This window comes from Aythya fuligula, chromosome 7 (assembly GCF_009819795.1).
Source record: "Aythya fuligula isolate bAytFul2 chromosome 7, bAytFul2.pri, whole genome shotgun sequence".
Classification (NCBI taxonomy): domain Eukaryota; kingdom Metazoa; phylum Chordata; class Aves; order Anseriformes; family Anatidae; genus Aythya; species Aythya fuligula.
Genome location: NC_045565.1, coordinates 25,626,017 through 25,642,387, shown reverse-complemented (window position 1 = coordinate 25,642,387; position 16,371 = coordinate 25,626,017). Strand labels below are relative to the sequence as shown.

General features: G+C 42.9%; 1 protein-coding gene across 1 annotated transcript in view; it reads right to left on the bottom strand.

Moving 5' to 3' along the window:
* Positions 1 to 16,371, bottom strand: part of SORCS3 (sortilin related VPS10 domain containing receptor 3) — a 275,315-nt gene that overhangs the window by 152,802 nt on the left and 106,142 nt on the right. Inside the window, exon 3 of the mRNA XM_032191225.1 lies at positions 1,979 to 2,078. Coding sequence (XP_032047116.1) covers positions 1,979 to 2,078 — 100 coding nt within the window. The remainder of the gene's footprint in view (positions 1 to 1,978; positions 2,079 to 16,371) is intronic.

The following is a 16,371-nucleotide window of genomic DNA, read 5'->3' as shown; positions in this document are numbered from 1 at the left end:
CATTTTAACAATGTTCACCCAGAGAGACCTGAAGAAAATTACAACCTAAGTGCATTTTTTTGCCAGACACAACTTTGTGGGTGGGTGTAAAATAAGTCTGATAATAATGAATCTGACAAATCCCTGATTCTCCAATACAGTGACATCTTCCCCAAGAATTTCTAAAAACCTAAATTTATGCTTGGAATCGCTTTGCTGATCAAAGCGGTCAGCTCTGGGTTCAGACAAACCACCTGTTTAACCATGCACAGTAACAGCGTCCTTATATTTAGCAGAGGTGGAAAGAATGAAAACAAGTTGTTCCCACAACAGCCACACTAAAGCTGGTTTCCTATGGATTTTCCTCACAGCTCTTCTCTGCTTCAAAAGATTTTTCAGAAGGGAGGAGAGGAGGGAAGACAGACAGGTCCAGAAATCATTTCTTAACAACATAAGACCAAAAAAAATAAGCCAATACAAATTGTCATCTGCAATAAGAAAACAGAGGGTAAAGATAGTTCTGCATGCCACTACATGGTGATATGTGTTATTAGTGAGGAAAAAAATAGGAAAGAGAGAAAAGACCACTAATCTGGTGAGCTTGATAGCTTGAGAAATGCTAAAGATAATCATATACCCTTGTACCCCCAATTTGTGAGGGAGACTTTACACCAGTGACGTAGGATTTGTAACTGAGCATATTGCCTCCGATTTCAGGTGGGCAGAGTTGCTTTGGAAACAGAACGAACAAGAATTAACTCTTTAGCACCCACCACGTTGGTTTTGGCAAGGGGTATTAAGGCCAGGAGAGTTATTATGAAACACCCCCATTTCATTTTGCTCAGAACAAAGAAACGAAGGCAGTCTTTATGAGAATTCCATTTCTGCACTCAACAAAAATTTAAACTGACCCCTGACCACCACCTTCTCGCTCTCCTCTCTATACCCGAAAGCACATATTGCTGCCTATAGTAATCAGAGCTATGACTGCCTTAAGATTGCATGCACTGAAATAAACATCAATCCTGAAAACTTTGTAGACTGACCAACGATGGAAAACACAGTGTCAGTAATAATAATAGTAGGAGTGGCAGAATACAAGTTTGGAAACCTAAAGAGGGAGACAAGAGCTGGGCCCTTTGGAAGTGATGAAACAGAACGTGCTGCTCCCCATCCAAACAGCTCCGTTCACTGCCAGCAGCTAGCTGCATGCTGCAGCCCTCCTGTGTTTATTTCTGGGGGTAGCTGGGAACACCTTTGTCCCACTACCTCCCTCGAATCTGCACAGGCAATAATTTTAAAGCAAAAAGGCACTGAGCAGTAACTCCTGGGCTGCGCTCTGTGAGCCAGCCTAAGCACTAATTGCATCATGTGGGAAGCAGGAACAGGGGGTTTGAAAGCTGTGACCTCATCTTCTCTCCTACACAGCCAAATCACATCGTAGGTTTCCCACCCACTTGCCCCAGCACATTCTCCTTTCGGCCCCCTTATATGATGTAACCAACGAAAATGTCATTTACATCTCTACCTCCAACTTCTCCTCAAAGCCAGGGAAAGCACAAGCATCAAATGCAGGGAGAAATGCCTTTTTTCTGTTATTGCTAATAATAAAGAAGCAGAGAAGGCAAACAGGCATATTAGCTAATAAGTCAGTATAAGCAAGAGTCCTGGAAGCATTTGTGTGAGTTCAGCTTCTTTAATGTGTAAGAGTCAGAAGAATGAAAAAAAAAAATTAAGAAAAAAAAAAAAAAAGAAAAGAAAAAACACCTTTTACTTATTTAACCCCTTCAGCAGGAGATTAAGGACGCCATCCCCACCACCAGTAAAACAGGCACAATTCTACTGAAAACCATGGAATTGCACTAGTGTGACTTGAACAGCAAATTCAAGCTCCGATTAATTGCCAATGGATTCCACTATAGGATCATAATTCCTCTCGGAAGGAACAAAGAGTCATAATTTTGTTTCTATAGCTACCAGCTCGATAGCTCTCCCTTACCTTCCTCTTGTTAGTGGGACTGACATAAAGGTAGCTCAGCACAGTCTTCAGGCCTACTTTGTCATTTAGCTTTTCATAGGTAGTGCCATAGTCTGTTGACCTAGAGAAAAGAGGAGACAAGAAGAGTTTATGTGGTTATTATGGGCAGGAAATGACTGTGAACAGATGCTCAAAGTTATAGCTTGAGCGTTATTACTCTTAAAACTTCAGCTTTTCTGCTTCATTCAGGGTGGCAAGAAGAAAAGAAGAAAACTTGAGCCTTTGGGACAAGGTCTGTCACCGCATCAATTGATCCTACAGCACTCGGGGAACTGTGGTGTGCTCATGGAGATCTCTGTGGGCTTCAAGGAGGCTCTGCTCTCACATACAGGTGTGGGACCCTTAGCACAAATTCTCTTTTCAGAAAAATCCAGCAGAAGAATCCAAATTAAACCCATCAACAACAATTTTAAGTAGGCTGATTTTCGACTTGAGATAGGAATCCAAATGTGGCTCACAATTGTAACAGCTAAACTCATGTCTAGATAAAAATGTACCTAAACTGGCATCTTGAGTCCTCAATCACCCCCATCCTACTCTGTGCCAGGCATTTAATTTTTCTGAGCTACAGAGACAGATTCAGGCCCCTACACGAGCAAATCCCACCCGGAGGAGCAGATGCTCTGGGGGTGGCATTACCCATTCGTGACTGGAGAAAAGAGCTGCTTCGTCACAGAGGGTTTTCTGTAGCTTCCTCCTCCTCGTTTGTGGGCATGCTTGAAACCCCGCTTTGCCCTGCTTGTTTCTCGTCTGCTTTCACACTCTGCTTTTCTTAACAAACAAGGTTTTTCCTACTAGAACAAATCAACAACTACCCAGGCCAGGATCCCACAGCTGAGCAGTGGTCAGCACCAAGACCAACCCTCGGTTCTTTGCCTGGCAGGGCAAAGGCCCATGTCACCCTCATGGCACCAGCACGAGCAGTGCCACCGTGCCAGCAGCCCCAGACCTCCGCTCCAGTGGCTGCAGGAACCGAGCAATGCCAGGGGCTGCACCCAGCTCCGCCACGCTCCTCACTGCCACTGCAGTCCAGAACGACACCCAAAGAGCCACGCTGCAAAAACAGGTAGCTGGTGTCAGGCTTCTGAGTCTGGCAGTCACAGAACCTCTGAAGCTTGTTTTAGCAAAGATGTCGCTGCAGCACATTTGCTGTTGTGCTTATTTCAAACACAATTCCTGAATGTGTGAGGAACTGGTTCTTTCCTTAAATGGGCTGAGACAAGCTTCCTCCTTCAAACACCCAGCAAGTAGGGGTGCTTCAAGTCTTAAACAAATTCTGTGTGCTGTGGTTTAGCTCTAACACTAAACTAGAGCTATTATATTTATACTTAATACCCTTTTATACTAATGTACAGTATTGATACTCACTGGGCTTCACAGAAACATCTCACAATCACATCCTGTATTCCCATGTCAGTTACCCGCACAAGGCATCTGAAACTTTTGTCTCACCAGGTATCAACACAACACAAATTAGCAGCTTTCCCCCTCCAGCAAGGCTTGTAATCGGAGCAGCTTGATAAAACCAAATAACCCAGGCCAAACAATTGCACTCCACAAGGCCTCCAACAGGTCAGAAATCTCCCAGTAATGTTTAGATGTTGAACTTAGTGATACGGTTTAGTGGAGGACTTAGTGTTAGGTTAGAGGTTGGACTCGATCTTGAGGTCTCTCCCAACCTAGACAATTCTGTGATTCTGTGAACACTAAGCTCAGAGCAGTGAGTGACAGGCAGCACATACTGCTTCCTTGGACTCCCTCTTCCAACGTCGCTGAAGCTCCGAACAAGCCACTTGCACAAGTACACATGTACCAGCCACCAGCCGGAGAAAGAGATCACTGGTTTCAATCAGCATTCAAAGAGAACACAAATACGGGTTTAATATTCTCACGGAGCTACTTTGGTTTTATTCTCCTAGTCATTTTCTGATCTCCCAAAATGCCTTGCACTTCTAAAGATGCAGGCTGGATGCCCTAATGACTCTCTCTCATTAAACCATTATCACTCATTGCATTTGCCCTTTCAAAGAATAGCTAGAAAGGAAGTAGGATCATTATTTCGTTAGCTTCTCTAAGGCTTTCTTTATTATCATGACAGTCACCACTGGCTTCACAGAGACGTCTCAAAGGATATCACAATAATATACTGTATTTCCATAGCACTTTCCCAAAAGCTGAGGTTTTTGTCTTGTGTTAATCCATTCAAACTAACAAAGTCCCAAGGGCTGCACTGGGAAATATTATCTCCATTCTAGAGATGAAGGAACTGAAAGCCTGCATAGGTAATAGTGCATTTTTTCAAAAGCAGGCATCTACAATTAGCCTTTTCAGCTTCTTAAATCATTAAGTATACAGCTTGATAATCGAATCTTCTAAACTTCTAACACCACCAAATTCCCTAATTTGAAAGCAAGTATTTACTAAGCACATAAAAAGAAAAGTTTGTTGCCTAATTTTAGCAACCCAAGCCTGACTGTTTTCAGAGATGTGACTTGCAGGTGGAACTGAACTGTTCCACCTCCGTTTTTAATCTTAACTTCAATCTTTTACATTAATCGCTCACCTTTGCAGTTAAAGACTTTAACTGCAAATAAACTAGCTCACATGTACTTAAAGACGTTTAACCATATGAGTAGACTGGATACCTCATTTTCTGTCATACCTGTGGTTCTGATTAGCATCCACACCAAAGCATGTTGTTAAAGCAGCAGAGGGGAAGAGAGGTGCTTTAGTTGTGTAAAATTGACAAAAGACTTGCTGACAGAAAAGACCTCTTCCATGAGTGACACCTTCAATGCCTGCTTTAATTTGGGGTTTAACTCTTTATGGCTAAGTGACCCTGCCCAGCTGCTTCCTCTGACTTGTTCCCTTAGGCCATCACTGGGGTCCTATCATTTGCAAGGGCATCATCACATTTATTTATTTATTTTTATATATAACGCAGTCTTCATATATCAACTTGTGTGTGCATATATACTTATACACGACATTTCCATAAAACAAATTGTTGTGCCTTATTAAACCACTGGTAGCACAGGAACTGCTACAACACAGAACAGGCTCTGGCTATATATACAAAGCCTATAAAAACTCAGTCCGTGCATTTTGTCCCACATATCCTTGTCCTTGATCTTACAGCATTTCACTGTCCTCTCTATCCTGTATTTCAGGCTGCAAACCATGCTGCTGGCAATACTCAAAAAAAAAAAAAAAAAAAAAAAAAAAGACTGCACAGTGAAAAGCAGCAGAACTCAAGGGACAGTAGTCCAGTCTTGAATGAACTTTTGTTTAATCCAATTCAGTTTTTTTGTTTGTTTGCTTTTTGGTTTTGTTTGTTTGTTTGCTGGGGGGGGGGGGGGGGGGGGGAAGGTTGCTGTGGGGGTTGTTTTGTGGTTTTTTGGTTTTTTTTTATGATTATTATTATCAGCAGTAGCTAACAGCCATGGGGAAGAATCTCTTCACTGGTCTTGATTAAGATGAAGAAAGACTTGATCCAATACTACAAAATCATAGTATTTGTGTAATCAAATAAATAAATGTGATTTTCCCCAAACATGCTCTGGCACCAAATTCTGAGCATTCCCCTTGGAAGAGTAAGATATATAACAAATAATTTACTGAGATATGGCAAATTCTCCCATAATTATTTTCCTTCCCAACTAGCTATAGTATCATACCGTCTGTTTGACTCCAGTACCATCTCCCCGACACGCCATGAGGTGTTTTAGCCCTGCAGCTGCTATCCCACAGTCAGCACAGCAGGGCTCAATGAGCTCACCAGGTGGAGAAGCTCCTCTCCACCAAACCTGGGCATCAATCAGCACACTGAGAGCTAACAAAATCCATCTTACTCCTGTAGTGCTCAGCCTGAGCTTCCCTGTGATTCTACCAGACAGGCCTGAGCCAGCAAACTCCAATATCGTGATGAGATTTGTTCATCCCAGGGACGCGGATGTGAAGCAGAGGTGTGGAGAGGCAGGATGATGCTGTCCCAATAGCTTTGAGGAGCCTTCCCTTCTGATGGTTTCCATCTCAGAGCACTGTCAGGTAGACCAACAGCGATTTCGTTTGTCTGCAGCCTTAGCTCCTCAGCTATGGGGATAGGCTATAAAAGTGTAATCAGTCTCCCAAGTGCAAAAGAGGTGCAAATGGTGGGGCTGGGTGACTGGGAGGGACAAATCAACCTCCTGGAGCACGTGCATGCAACCAGCTCTCCCGTCAGGGGGTTTCCTCTCTGCTTCTGTTACTCTCACTGCCTGTGTCCACACAGGAGAAGGAGCAGGCATGGGTCTGATTTTAGATTATCAACCTTTTTCCTAAGATACAAGATCTACACACACACGCACCCGCAGCCCCACGTTGAGAGCCACGTGGTGGCACGGCCCCACTTCAGCAAGGAGAACATCCCACCTCTGTGTGCTTCACAGATCAGGAGCACACTCAGCCTGGATTAACATTTTATCTTCTCCTGTGCCTGCAGACTGTCTGCCTGCAGTGTGCCTGTCTCGCTGTGCCCCCCAAACAACTTCTTGCTTTTACCCATTGGCCAATTTTCTCCCAGTCTGACAGACAAACAAAAGCCCTAGAGAACAAAGTTTCTACAAGTTTCATGAAAACCAGCAGCCAGCAAAAAAAGAGAGAAAACTTATTCACGCTCAGTGAAAAGCTGCAGCATGAAGCCAAATCCCATGAGACACAAGAGCAGGCACAGCTCTGAGCATCCAGCTGCAGGAAAACGTTCAAACCCAGCTCACATAGTAATACACCACAAAGACTCCAACTGCACAGCACAAGAAGTCAGGCTGACAAACTTCCATTGCTTGTGAAAACTTGTTCGTCTCTCCCTTCCCTTCCTCTCCCTCAAAGTACCCTCCCCGAGCTCCAGGCTCCTCTGAAGCTTTGGCACACCAAGAAGAGACTCCTTCAGAGTCCAGTTCCATCATCCCCCAGGGTAATCCCAGCTGACAAAAGTCTGTATCTGGACATTTTACAAGGAAGGTATCTATGGAAGCCCTGGGGGGCTGTGCCTGCTTACTTAACCAAGAAAATCCAAGTAGCAGTACTCCATGAATCTTTCACTTTGCAGAGCAAAACATCTGCTGTGCTGAGAGCTTGTTTTCATCCAGCCATGATTTCAGAGTGACCATAATATAGTACCAGAAGATGTTTACAGCTACTAACAGGAACAACTCCCTCTCTCCATCCCTGCCCCTCTAAAGAAAACTAAGGACAGTAATGAAAGTCTGTGGAAGAAAATACAAACCAAACAAGCATATGGTGTTGCTTTTTTTTTTTTTTTTTTTTTTTTTTTTTTCCCCTCCTCCAGCAAGGGTATCTTCTCTTGTTTTTTCAATATGAGTCTTTGGGAAGCCTTTGGATGCCTCCTCAGGCTGGCCAACAGGATACAGGATATTACACTTCTGGACTGACGGGCAATAAAGCATAGATGATATGAGCATCAGTCACATTTCTAGTGGGTGATACCTCATCACTGTTTCATTTGATCACCATCCCACAAGGCAGGGGAGCTGTTCACACAAGCAGTCATTGCTTTGTAGAAATGATGGCTCAGATGGGCATCAATTCAGTCTCTGGAGATGTAGTTTTTCTATATTCAGCCTACAGTGACAGTGGGCATTAACTTTAAAGCATGTGTTTGCACCATTTCTATTCTTCTTGTGCCATAGGAACATGGGGGTGCTTTGGATAACCCCAGTAATCACTATCCAGAACAACGTGTCCAAATATAGGCAGGATATGTACACACACATTGTATTTATATATGCGTGCATAAATAATATATTTATATATACACACATTGTCACACACCTACATCAGAGGCAGTACGCCTTTACTGTGGGATACAGATTTGGCTAAATGTGGCTCTGAAACTCAGGCCATTTTGCTTCTGCCAAAGGATGGCAAAACCTTTCCTCTGAAGTAGAGAGCAGTAACCAAACTAATGGATCCTGACACTTCATAGCAGGCAAGAGCGAACAATAAAACCTGGGTCTAAAAGCCTATTGCAAAATACTCTGTGTAATACTCTGCGTTTAAAGAGACTAGGATCCTGATCAAAGCAAGCAGGCTGCAGGTGGAGTTGTTCCTAAGCTTTGCTTTATATTCTGCTGCAAAATAACCCACAATAAGGAAGCACAAAAGCAACAAACAACTGGGACCTCCTATTGTGCTACTAAAATAGCTATTTCCACTGTAATAATCCATATCTTCTATACCACAGAGGTTTATCTCAACTTAATTTTAGCTACCTTCGAACCAGGTATTTAACTCTGTTTCCCAAGCCTATCCGTATTTCCTCTGTAACCAGACAGAGACTGTTAACTTCAGAGAATGACTCATTCATCCTAAAATAGGTGAGGGTGCATTGCTTTCTTAAGGTGTCTTCCTTTATTTAATATAAAGGCAGACCATAGCAACCAATGCGTGAGCTCAGCTGTTAGATGGCTAGAACAAGGTGAGGTATCTCTCCCACGGTAAATGAATTAGAAAAAGTTCTTGCACTGAGTTGGCAGCACAAATGAAGGGAAGGACCTCAGCCATCCTGCCTGAGATCACAAGTTAGATCACATCATTCGTTATAATGTACCAACACTCTGTTTGACATGCCCCACAGAATAACAACATTTAAGAGAATACTTCTAGAACTAGGTGCCAGAAGATATGAGGACGCCTCTGTGCTATACATACTCTGTAGCATCGCAAAGAGGAGAGAATGGATGCAAGCAGAGAAATTTGATTCAGATTTCCCATGTTTGCTGGCAGAATCAAGAATAGAAACAAAGACCTCAGGAAATGCGAAATGGCTTCTCCCCAAAAAGTGGGGAGTATGTCCCAGCTCCTGGTGCACCCCCCAGCCCCCTCACTGGCAGCACAGCACAGCACGAGAAGCTGAAAAGCCCTTGGTGCTCTATGAGCACTGCTCTGCAACAACTAAAACATCGGTGCATTATCAGCATTAATTTTCTCCTCAATCCAAAACACAGCACCATAGTGGCTACCTGGAAGAAAATTAATTGTATCTCAGCCAAAAGCAGGAAAACAAGAAACCCTAGATATTTTTATGTATTTTCGCACTGTCCCCATGGCCAAAGCCATATGGGGAGGTTCCGTCTAGATACAAAGTAAAATGTCCTTATTGTGAGGGTGGTCAAACACTGGAACAAGCTTCTTAAGAGAGCTGGTTGATGTCCCATGGCTGTCAGCGTTCAGGAGATGTCTGGACAATGCTCTTAATAATATGTATGTATGTACCTTTGTTTAGCCCTAAAGAAGTCAGGCAGCTGGATGAGATGACCTTTGAAGGTCCCTTCCAGATGAACTATTCTATATGCATCTTATAATAATCACATCAGGAGCTCCAGAAGGGTCATAAGAATCCAAATCATCTGCTTGCCAAGTCAGACCTGAGACAAGGACACCACATCCCTGCAGACACCACCCAAAACAAAAGCTCAGTTCTCATGAAAGATATGATCTGGAGCTAAGACATTCTAGCTTCATAGAGGTCCCTCCTCTTTCTGCTCTGGTCATTTCACTACTGTGAAATTTATGGAAAAGCATTACTTTTATACAGCTCTGAAGAGCTACACCTCATCATTACTCACTTCCCATTTGTTCTAAAAAATCTGACATATTTATCGTGTTCTTGATTCTGATATATTCTAATTTTCCAAAGAGGTGTTTTATGCATCCCTAATCAGGCAGCATACTGATTCAATTCCAACCACTTGACTGACTCAGCACAGAGCTGGCCTTATCAAAACATATTCAAGAAATTGGGTCTGGAGGACACTTTAACAGCCTCAGAGATAAAAGGCAGCTTTCACGACAAAGCCTCATTAATTAATCAGATATTAATTACATTATTAATTAGAAACAAAGCCCTTCCCAGACCTTTTTCCACTTTTATTACTATAGCTAAAATGCTTCTGTAATGATTCTCTTAACTAGCTAATCATTTTAAATTTGCATTATTTTTAGCAAAAGGAAAGTGCTTTGATTGTGCCATTTTCTGAAGAAGTTGCAGAGGTTCAGTATCACATCCATGCTATTAGGGGTATTTAAACTGAAACTCCTCCTAAATATGGATTGGACAAAACGTTGAGGGGACACTATGGAACTGCCCCACCAATAAACTTTCCATTCCTGTGCTCAATGTGGACAGCAGAGACCTCCTTCCAAACATCCAGAGGACCTGTGCACTTTGAGCAACACGGTCTGACAGTCGTCACATCACTCAGAGGGGAACACGCGACTCAAATCTCAGTTTTCCAGCTAGGGATATCAACACCAGTGCCCACTCGTGACCACCAGGATGGGGGCTGTGGCCAGAAACGTGCCTTTGACACACTGCCTGTTTCGGGGTCAGTGGTAGGCACTACTGTGGGAACACCAGGTGAACCTGAGTCACTTCTATAAGAAAATTAATAAGAAAATTAAAATTAAAGTAATAATAACAATTAATAAGGAAATTTAAATTTAAATTTAAATTAAAAAAAAAAAAACTTATGAGATGCAGCTGAGATAACAGAGTGCATATGTTGCAAGAAGTCCCTTCTAGTGATAGGATACCACGTTTACCTCCAGTCACAACATGACAGCCTCTACATGCTCCTGTTTTACAAGTAGTAACGCAGCATCAGATCCCCAGTTAGTTAAAGTCAATGTGACCCCATTAAATTTAGATGAATGAACGATATTGACAGATCTCTGCTAATTTACACAATAAAGGTCAGTAAACCTTATCCTTCTATATACTTAATGTAGACTAACATCTACGTTAACAAAAAATGCTAGCATTTTGCAAGCATTTCACAGTTTTACATTTGTGAGCATTCTGCATTTTTAAGACACTTCAGAATTTCAAACCTGCAAGGATGAGACAAAGCAATAGCACAGGTTTGGCTTCCTTAAGAAGCATAAATAACACAAATAAGTCTCAGGCCAACATTGCTCAGAACAGGTATTTTGCTGTGGCTTTGGCTTGTTTTGGCAATAATATTTTCCTACCAGAACTGTCCCCTGCACAAGCTCTTTTTCAGTAAGAAACAAATAAATAGGACAACATAAAATCAGCACAGCCCTGAATCCCTTCAGGCTTATTCCAGTTACCACTGAAATATCTGGGAGCATCTGTGACAGGGTCTGCAAACTCTCCTAGCCTCCTGAACTATATGCTAATGTTTCTGAGCATCTCAAAACACAGACATCATAATCCACAAGAGAAAAGGAGCTCTCGGGCTGGATCATGCAGCTGACAATGCCTTTATGCAGGCTGCATCACTTGCTTTGCAGGGAGGCCTGGTTATACAGAATGGTCCCAGGGCAATAAAAGCCAGGATTATTCTCAACAGTCCCAAAAGGATTCTCTCCCTTTCACATCTAAACAGCCGGGTTATGCTGCTACGTCCTCTCCTAGTTCCTCAGAGTGGAGAATTTTGGTTGGGAAATATTGGGACATGAATAAAAATGCAAAAAATGAGGAAAGCAGTCATCTTTCATAGTTTATTGGCTTTAGCAACAGTCAGATCAGCAGCTGGATTAAGCCTCCCATAACACAGCTAAAACCACTGCTACACTGCCTGGAAATATTTCATATGAGCACTACGTGAGTGCAAGACTTATACATTCTGTGAGCATTAATAACAACTGACTCGAGCTAGTACGTCTTCAAAATGTAGACAGTGACATCTAAGTTTGTGTGTTTACAGTTTCCAAAGAGGTAAGTTTGCTGTTTATCATGAAGGCTAATAAATGATTGTGGATCCATATGGCAGATGCTGAACATGGAAACCCACCTGCCCACCTGCTTGTGAGTTTTGGGCAGTTCTGACAGCACATGACAGAACATCTCTGCACCACTGTGCCCCAAGACCCCACTGCTTAATATCTTTCAAACCACAGTTGGCTTAGGCTTAATTTTGCCCCAGAAAAGCCTCCTTTTCCTGTCATCTTTTGTGCTCAGCACTCAGAGGCTCATCTAACACAAAACACTTTGTCTTAGGAGAATAAACCTGTTGGAATTTTTTCAGACAGAAGATCAATAAAGTGGAAACAGCTTGAAAAGTCAATCAGCTCCTGCACATCCCACAGGAGATGGCTCGGTGATTGTCATTTTAATGAAGGAATAGTAAACTGAGCACAAGGAAATGCACGTCCCCTACAAACTCACAAGGGAGAATATCTGAGGCTGAGAAGCAGCGAAAGAAATGGAGGCACTTGACTTGGGAGACCTGCAAGGATCCAGCATTGCCACAGACTTCCAACGTTGTTGCAAGCATTTTGTGAGAGCTACACCTGGTGACATGTTTTGCTGTTACAACCATCTAGGTCAGAAGATAGCCTTTGTTCCCACAAAAATGCACATACTTGTGGACATTTCAACTGTAAACTGAGATCAACACTTTCCCAGCCATGACAGATGGTTTGGAATTACTATGTGAAGCCCTGTGCCCTGTGCTATGTCAGAGGTCAGAGTACATCAATGTAATTGCCTATTCTAGCTTTCAAGTCCACGACTCAGTATATTTTGGGCCTTTGTCCATGCTTTCTACTTGAGCTTGGGCTCCGGTCCCACTCAGGGTATCTGCCTGTCGATGAGCTAACTGTTGTTCACATTTCCGCATCCATGGATCCATGCTTAAAAAAAAAAAACACAAAACAAAATGAAAAAAAAAAAAAAAAAAAGAGCAAAAACTCATTAAAGCACCCAGGGTGTCTTCAGTTGCATTCTAACCCTGCATGATTCACTCACAGCTCCTGGACAGTTTTAAAGCAGTAGCACTGAAGTTCTCTCAGTCTAATTATTTAAGCACAGCAGAGATATGGCATTTTTTCTTCATTCCACCTGATGCTTCATTCAACCTGATGCTTCAAAAGGCAATAAGGAGATGAATCATGATGCTACATTCCTGAAGGGCACTATTAAGACCCCAGGGATAATGTCAGCATAAAGGGTCACCCATCTTTTAGCAGGCAGATTGCAATAGCCTATGATTAATTAGGACGCAGTGGCAGCTCATCATTAGCTATTTCCTAATCCTTTTTAGCTGCCTTTCCAGAAAGCACGTGGTTTGTTTTAACATCAGCTTTAACATTCTGGGAATGAATCTTCCTGCAGGCTGCACAGTAACTCTCTGAAAACAAGCCCCATGCAGTCAACAAGGTTCTGATCATGCACTTGGAGCAGGGGCAGTTCTGCAGGCTTGTCTGTGCACAGCTCTAAAGGTTTATACTCTGAGGACAGTTAAGAAAATAAAACGCGTACCAAAGAGGAAGGTGTACACAGTGCCTCAAATATTTCCAACAAAAGCCTTTAGTCGTGACTGAGATGTCAGTCAGCGGTGTATGAGCATGCTGAGCATAAGAACATGTAGAGAAAGCAGTGCATCTCTGTGACTTATCGCAGTCCCGGCAGTGATGGGTGGCCTGCAGCTCAGAGGAACTTCCTTCCCCTGCTCCATCTCTTCAGGAGATCTCTGGGATTGGGCCTAGACAGGAAACCTACCGGATTCACGCTGCCTTGAGTACCCTCCTCAGCTGATCGTGTTTTAGCATTAGACCCTTAGTTAGTATATTTCTGAAATAAACTACCTATTACATCCATAAGTGGAAGGTTCAATGTTCCTCACAACCTTCACCTCAGGCAGCCCTGTCACCCACTCTTAACTAGGCACGCAGTCAGCCTGCATGACTTAGCCAGATAAAAAACTTCCACCAAACTTCCCCCAGCTCATCCCTTCCCTGCCTTTTCATACCTCTAATACCCCTCAGGTGTGTGTTTAATATTAACCACAGCCCATGCAGTCAAAAAAATGCCTTTCCCCAGACTCCATTTTAGACATGCAGTTATTTAAGCTCGACTCAGACGTAAGGGAATGTTTCCATGTTAATGAGCTAAAACCATGGATCAATACAGTTCATACTGAGACTTAAGCACTGTGATTATTGAAAGAGGGAACACAGAACAAGATATTACATCATGTACATGTGCATCTATTACACAGCTGCTAAGCTTTAAACAAAGCATTTACAACAATCGGAGTAGCACGGTGAAATAGCAGCTGTCTTTTCAAGCCAACAGTAACTGTGTTTGGGAGTGCTAGCTGAAGGAGTTATTTCTTCATCCATACTTCACTACATAACCGATGCTGAAGATGAAGCAAGTAAATAATGATGAGTTTTTGCTACAAGTCGTTATTTTTACAAAAATTACACTTTAATAACTCTAGTACACAAAATATTTTCGGGAATTAATCTCCCTTCCTCACGCATGAGGGCAAATGATAAACATGTGTTTTTTTACCCCCCACATCATTGCTCCCCCCCCCCCCCTTTTTTTTTTTTTAGAATCTGATTCTGCCACCTCTTATCAGAATCCCTGCAGGAAAAAAAAAAAAAAAAAAAGGAAAAAATATTAAATGAATTGCTGGGAATGGGATCTCATCCTTAATGACACCATCAATAATTGCTGTCACCAGCTAATATAAGAGTTGCAACCTTACAGGGAAGATAAAGAGGCAGAGTTTTTCAGATCGTGGTTTCTAGACAGGTTCTAAATGTGATTTTGCTGCATGCTCTTAAATGCTGCCTGGATAGCTCGTAGGAAAGCAAAAACTAAAAGCAAGTTGAATACAGACAGGGAGTACTAAACTTAGGGTTGTCTTGTGAACATCGCAGAATGGCGGTGGATCCAGAGGCTGTCCTACAGCAAAGCTTACACCTTTGCTGGCAGTTTCTTGGGCATCCTCAGGCAGGTGCTGCTTCACACAAACACATTCCAGCAATTCTCCAACCACCACCAGTGCCCAGGTGTTCCTTACATCTTTCTTAACTTGCAGCTACATTGTAAAACACTGAAAAGTTACTGTACAGCAAATACTTTCTCATGACAATCCAGACATCATTAAGAGAACTCACACTCCGAGACTGTTTTTAAAAGAGGCTGCACGGCTCCTAGTTGTGACCTGCAGCTGGAGAATTCAGATCAATGGCTCTGCAAATATCCACAGCTTGGGAGCCTTGATGCTGCCTGCAATGGGCACAGACCTGCCCTCACACCAACAAGCCGCAGACTAGCAACAGTGCTCCCATTTCCTCAGAGCCGCTTGTTAATGTGCCAAAGGCCAGATGCTGACAACCTCTATGTGTCTGTACAACATCAAACCAAGAAGATTTCAGTTGTTTGAGTGCTTCTCTGCTCCCTCCTAGTGCGGCCAAGCACATTCTTCAGATGTGAACAGGGAAGGAGACAGGCTTGTCCCTCGTTTCAGCTGGGAGATAGCAACTCCTGAGCCCCGATGTTCAGGGTCACTGTCTTCACAGGTGACTACTCCCTGATATAATTAATATATCAATCAATAGGTAACAATGGAGAGAGAAGCATGCTTGGAAATCACCTTGAATTTTGAATCTGAGAGTCTTTTTCAACATTCAGCATGTTGCTGTTCCAAAATTTGTTGTTCCAAACCCTGAGCCTTCCCCTTTTACTGCTCAAATGAAACAGATGCTACAAAGTTAGAGCTACTGAGAAAATTCCCATCAAGTGCTTTGCAAGCTAATGTTTCATTTTCCAGCCTAGGAAAAAAAAGATACTCCCTCCACTTTCCCTTACTCACTGCCAGTGAGCAGAGTTCAGACCTTCCATCCTGAACAGACCCTTTCTCTGATTTGGATGGAAACTTCACCCTGATTTTATCTGTTCTACGCTATCAGCCAGCAACACCGTTTCAGTAAGGAGCAAACAGTGAGCCTTTATTTAGTCACGGGCTGTAATGCTCCAGTATCGAGCTATCAGACTTACAAGTCCCTAAATTTGGCAGGAGGAAAGTTAGGCTGAAATCACGTCTTTCAGCAAGACCACAATGTTTTGACTCACTTTTTAAAAAAGGTTGTGCAAACATGGGAAAAGGGCAGAGAAAGTGGTAAAGTCTAAACTCCAGGTCTCCTTAGTTACAAATACTGAACCCAAAAAACACACTTCCACTGCTGAAAATGTTTATTATTCTGGGACTATCTAGACCCCACCACATTGCTGTTTGGTCCAAGTTCATGTCAGGATAGTCACTGCCAACACTCAGCCTCTAAGCAAGAGCAACCGTCTCCGAAACAGGGCATAATTTGCCCCACACAGGTTAGCTGGGAGATGAGACCTGTTCTCAGCTCTGCCCCAGTGCTGATATCTGCACTCCTTGCATCAACATTGTGACCTCTGTTCATCACCACCAGACAAACATGGTGAACAATTCAAGAAGATGGACTTTTGTTGTGCTGCAGTGATTCTCAGGAGCCTCTTCCCTGACGAACAAAGATCCGACGAGGTGCAGGTCTTCTTG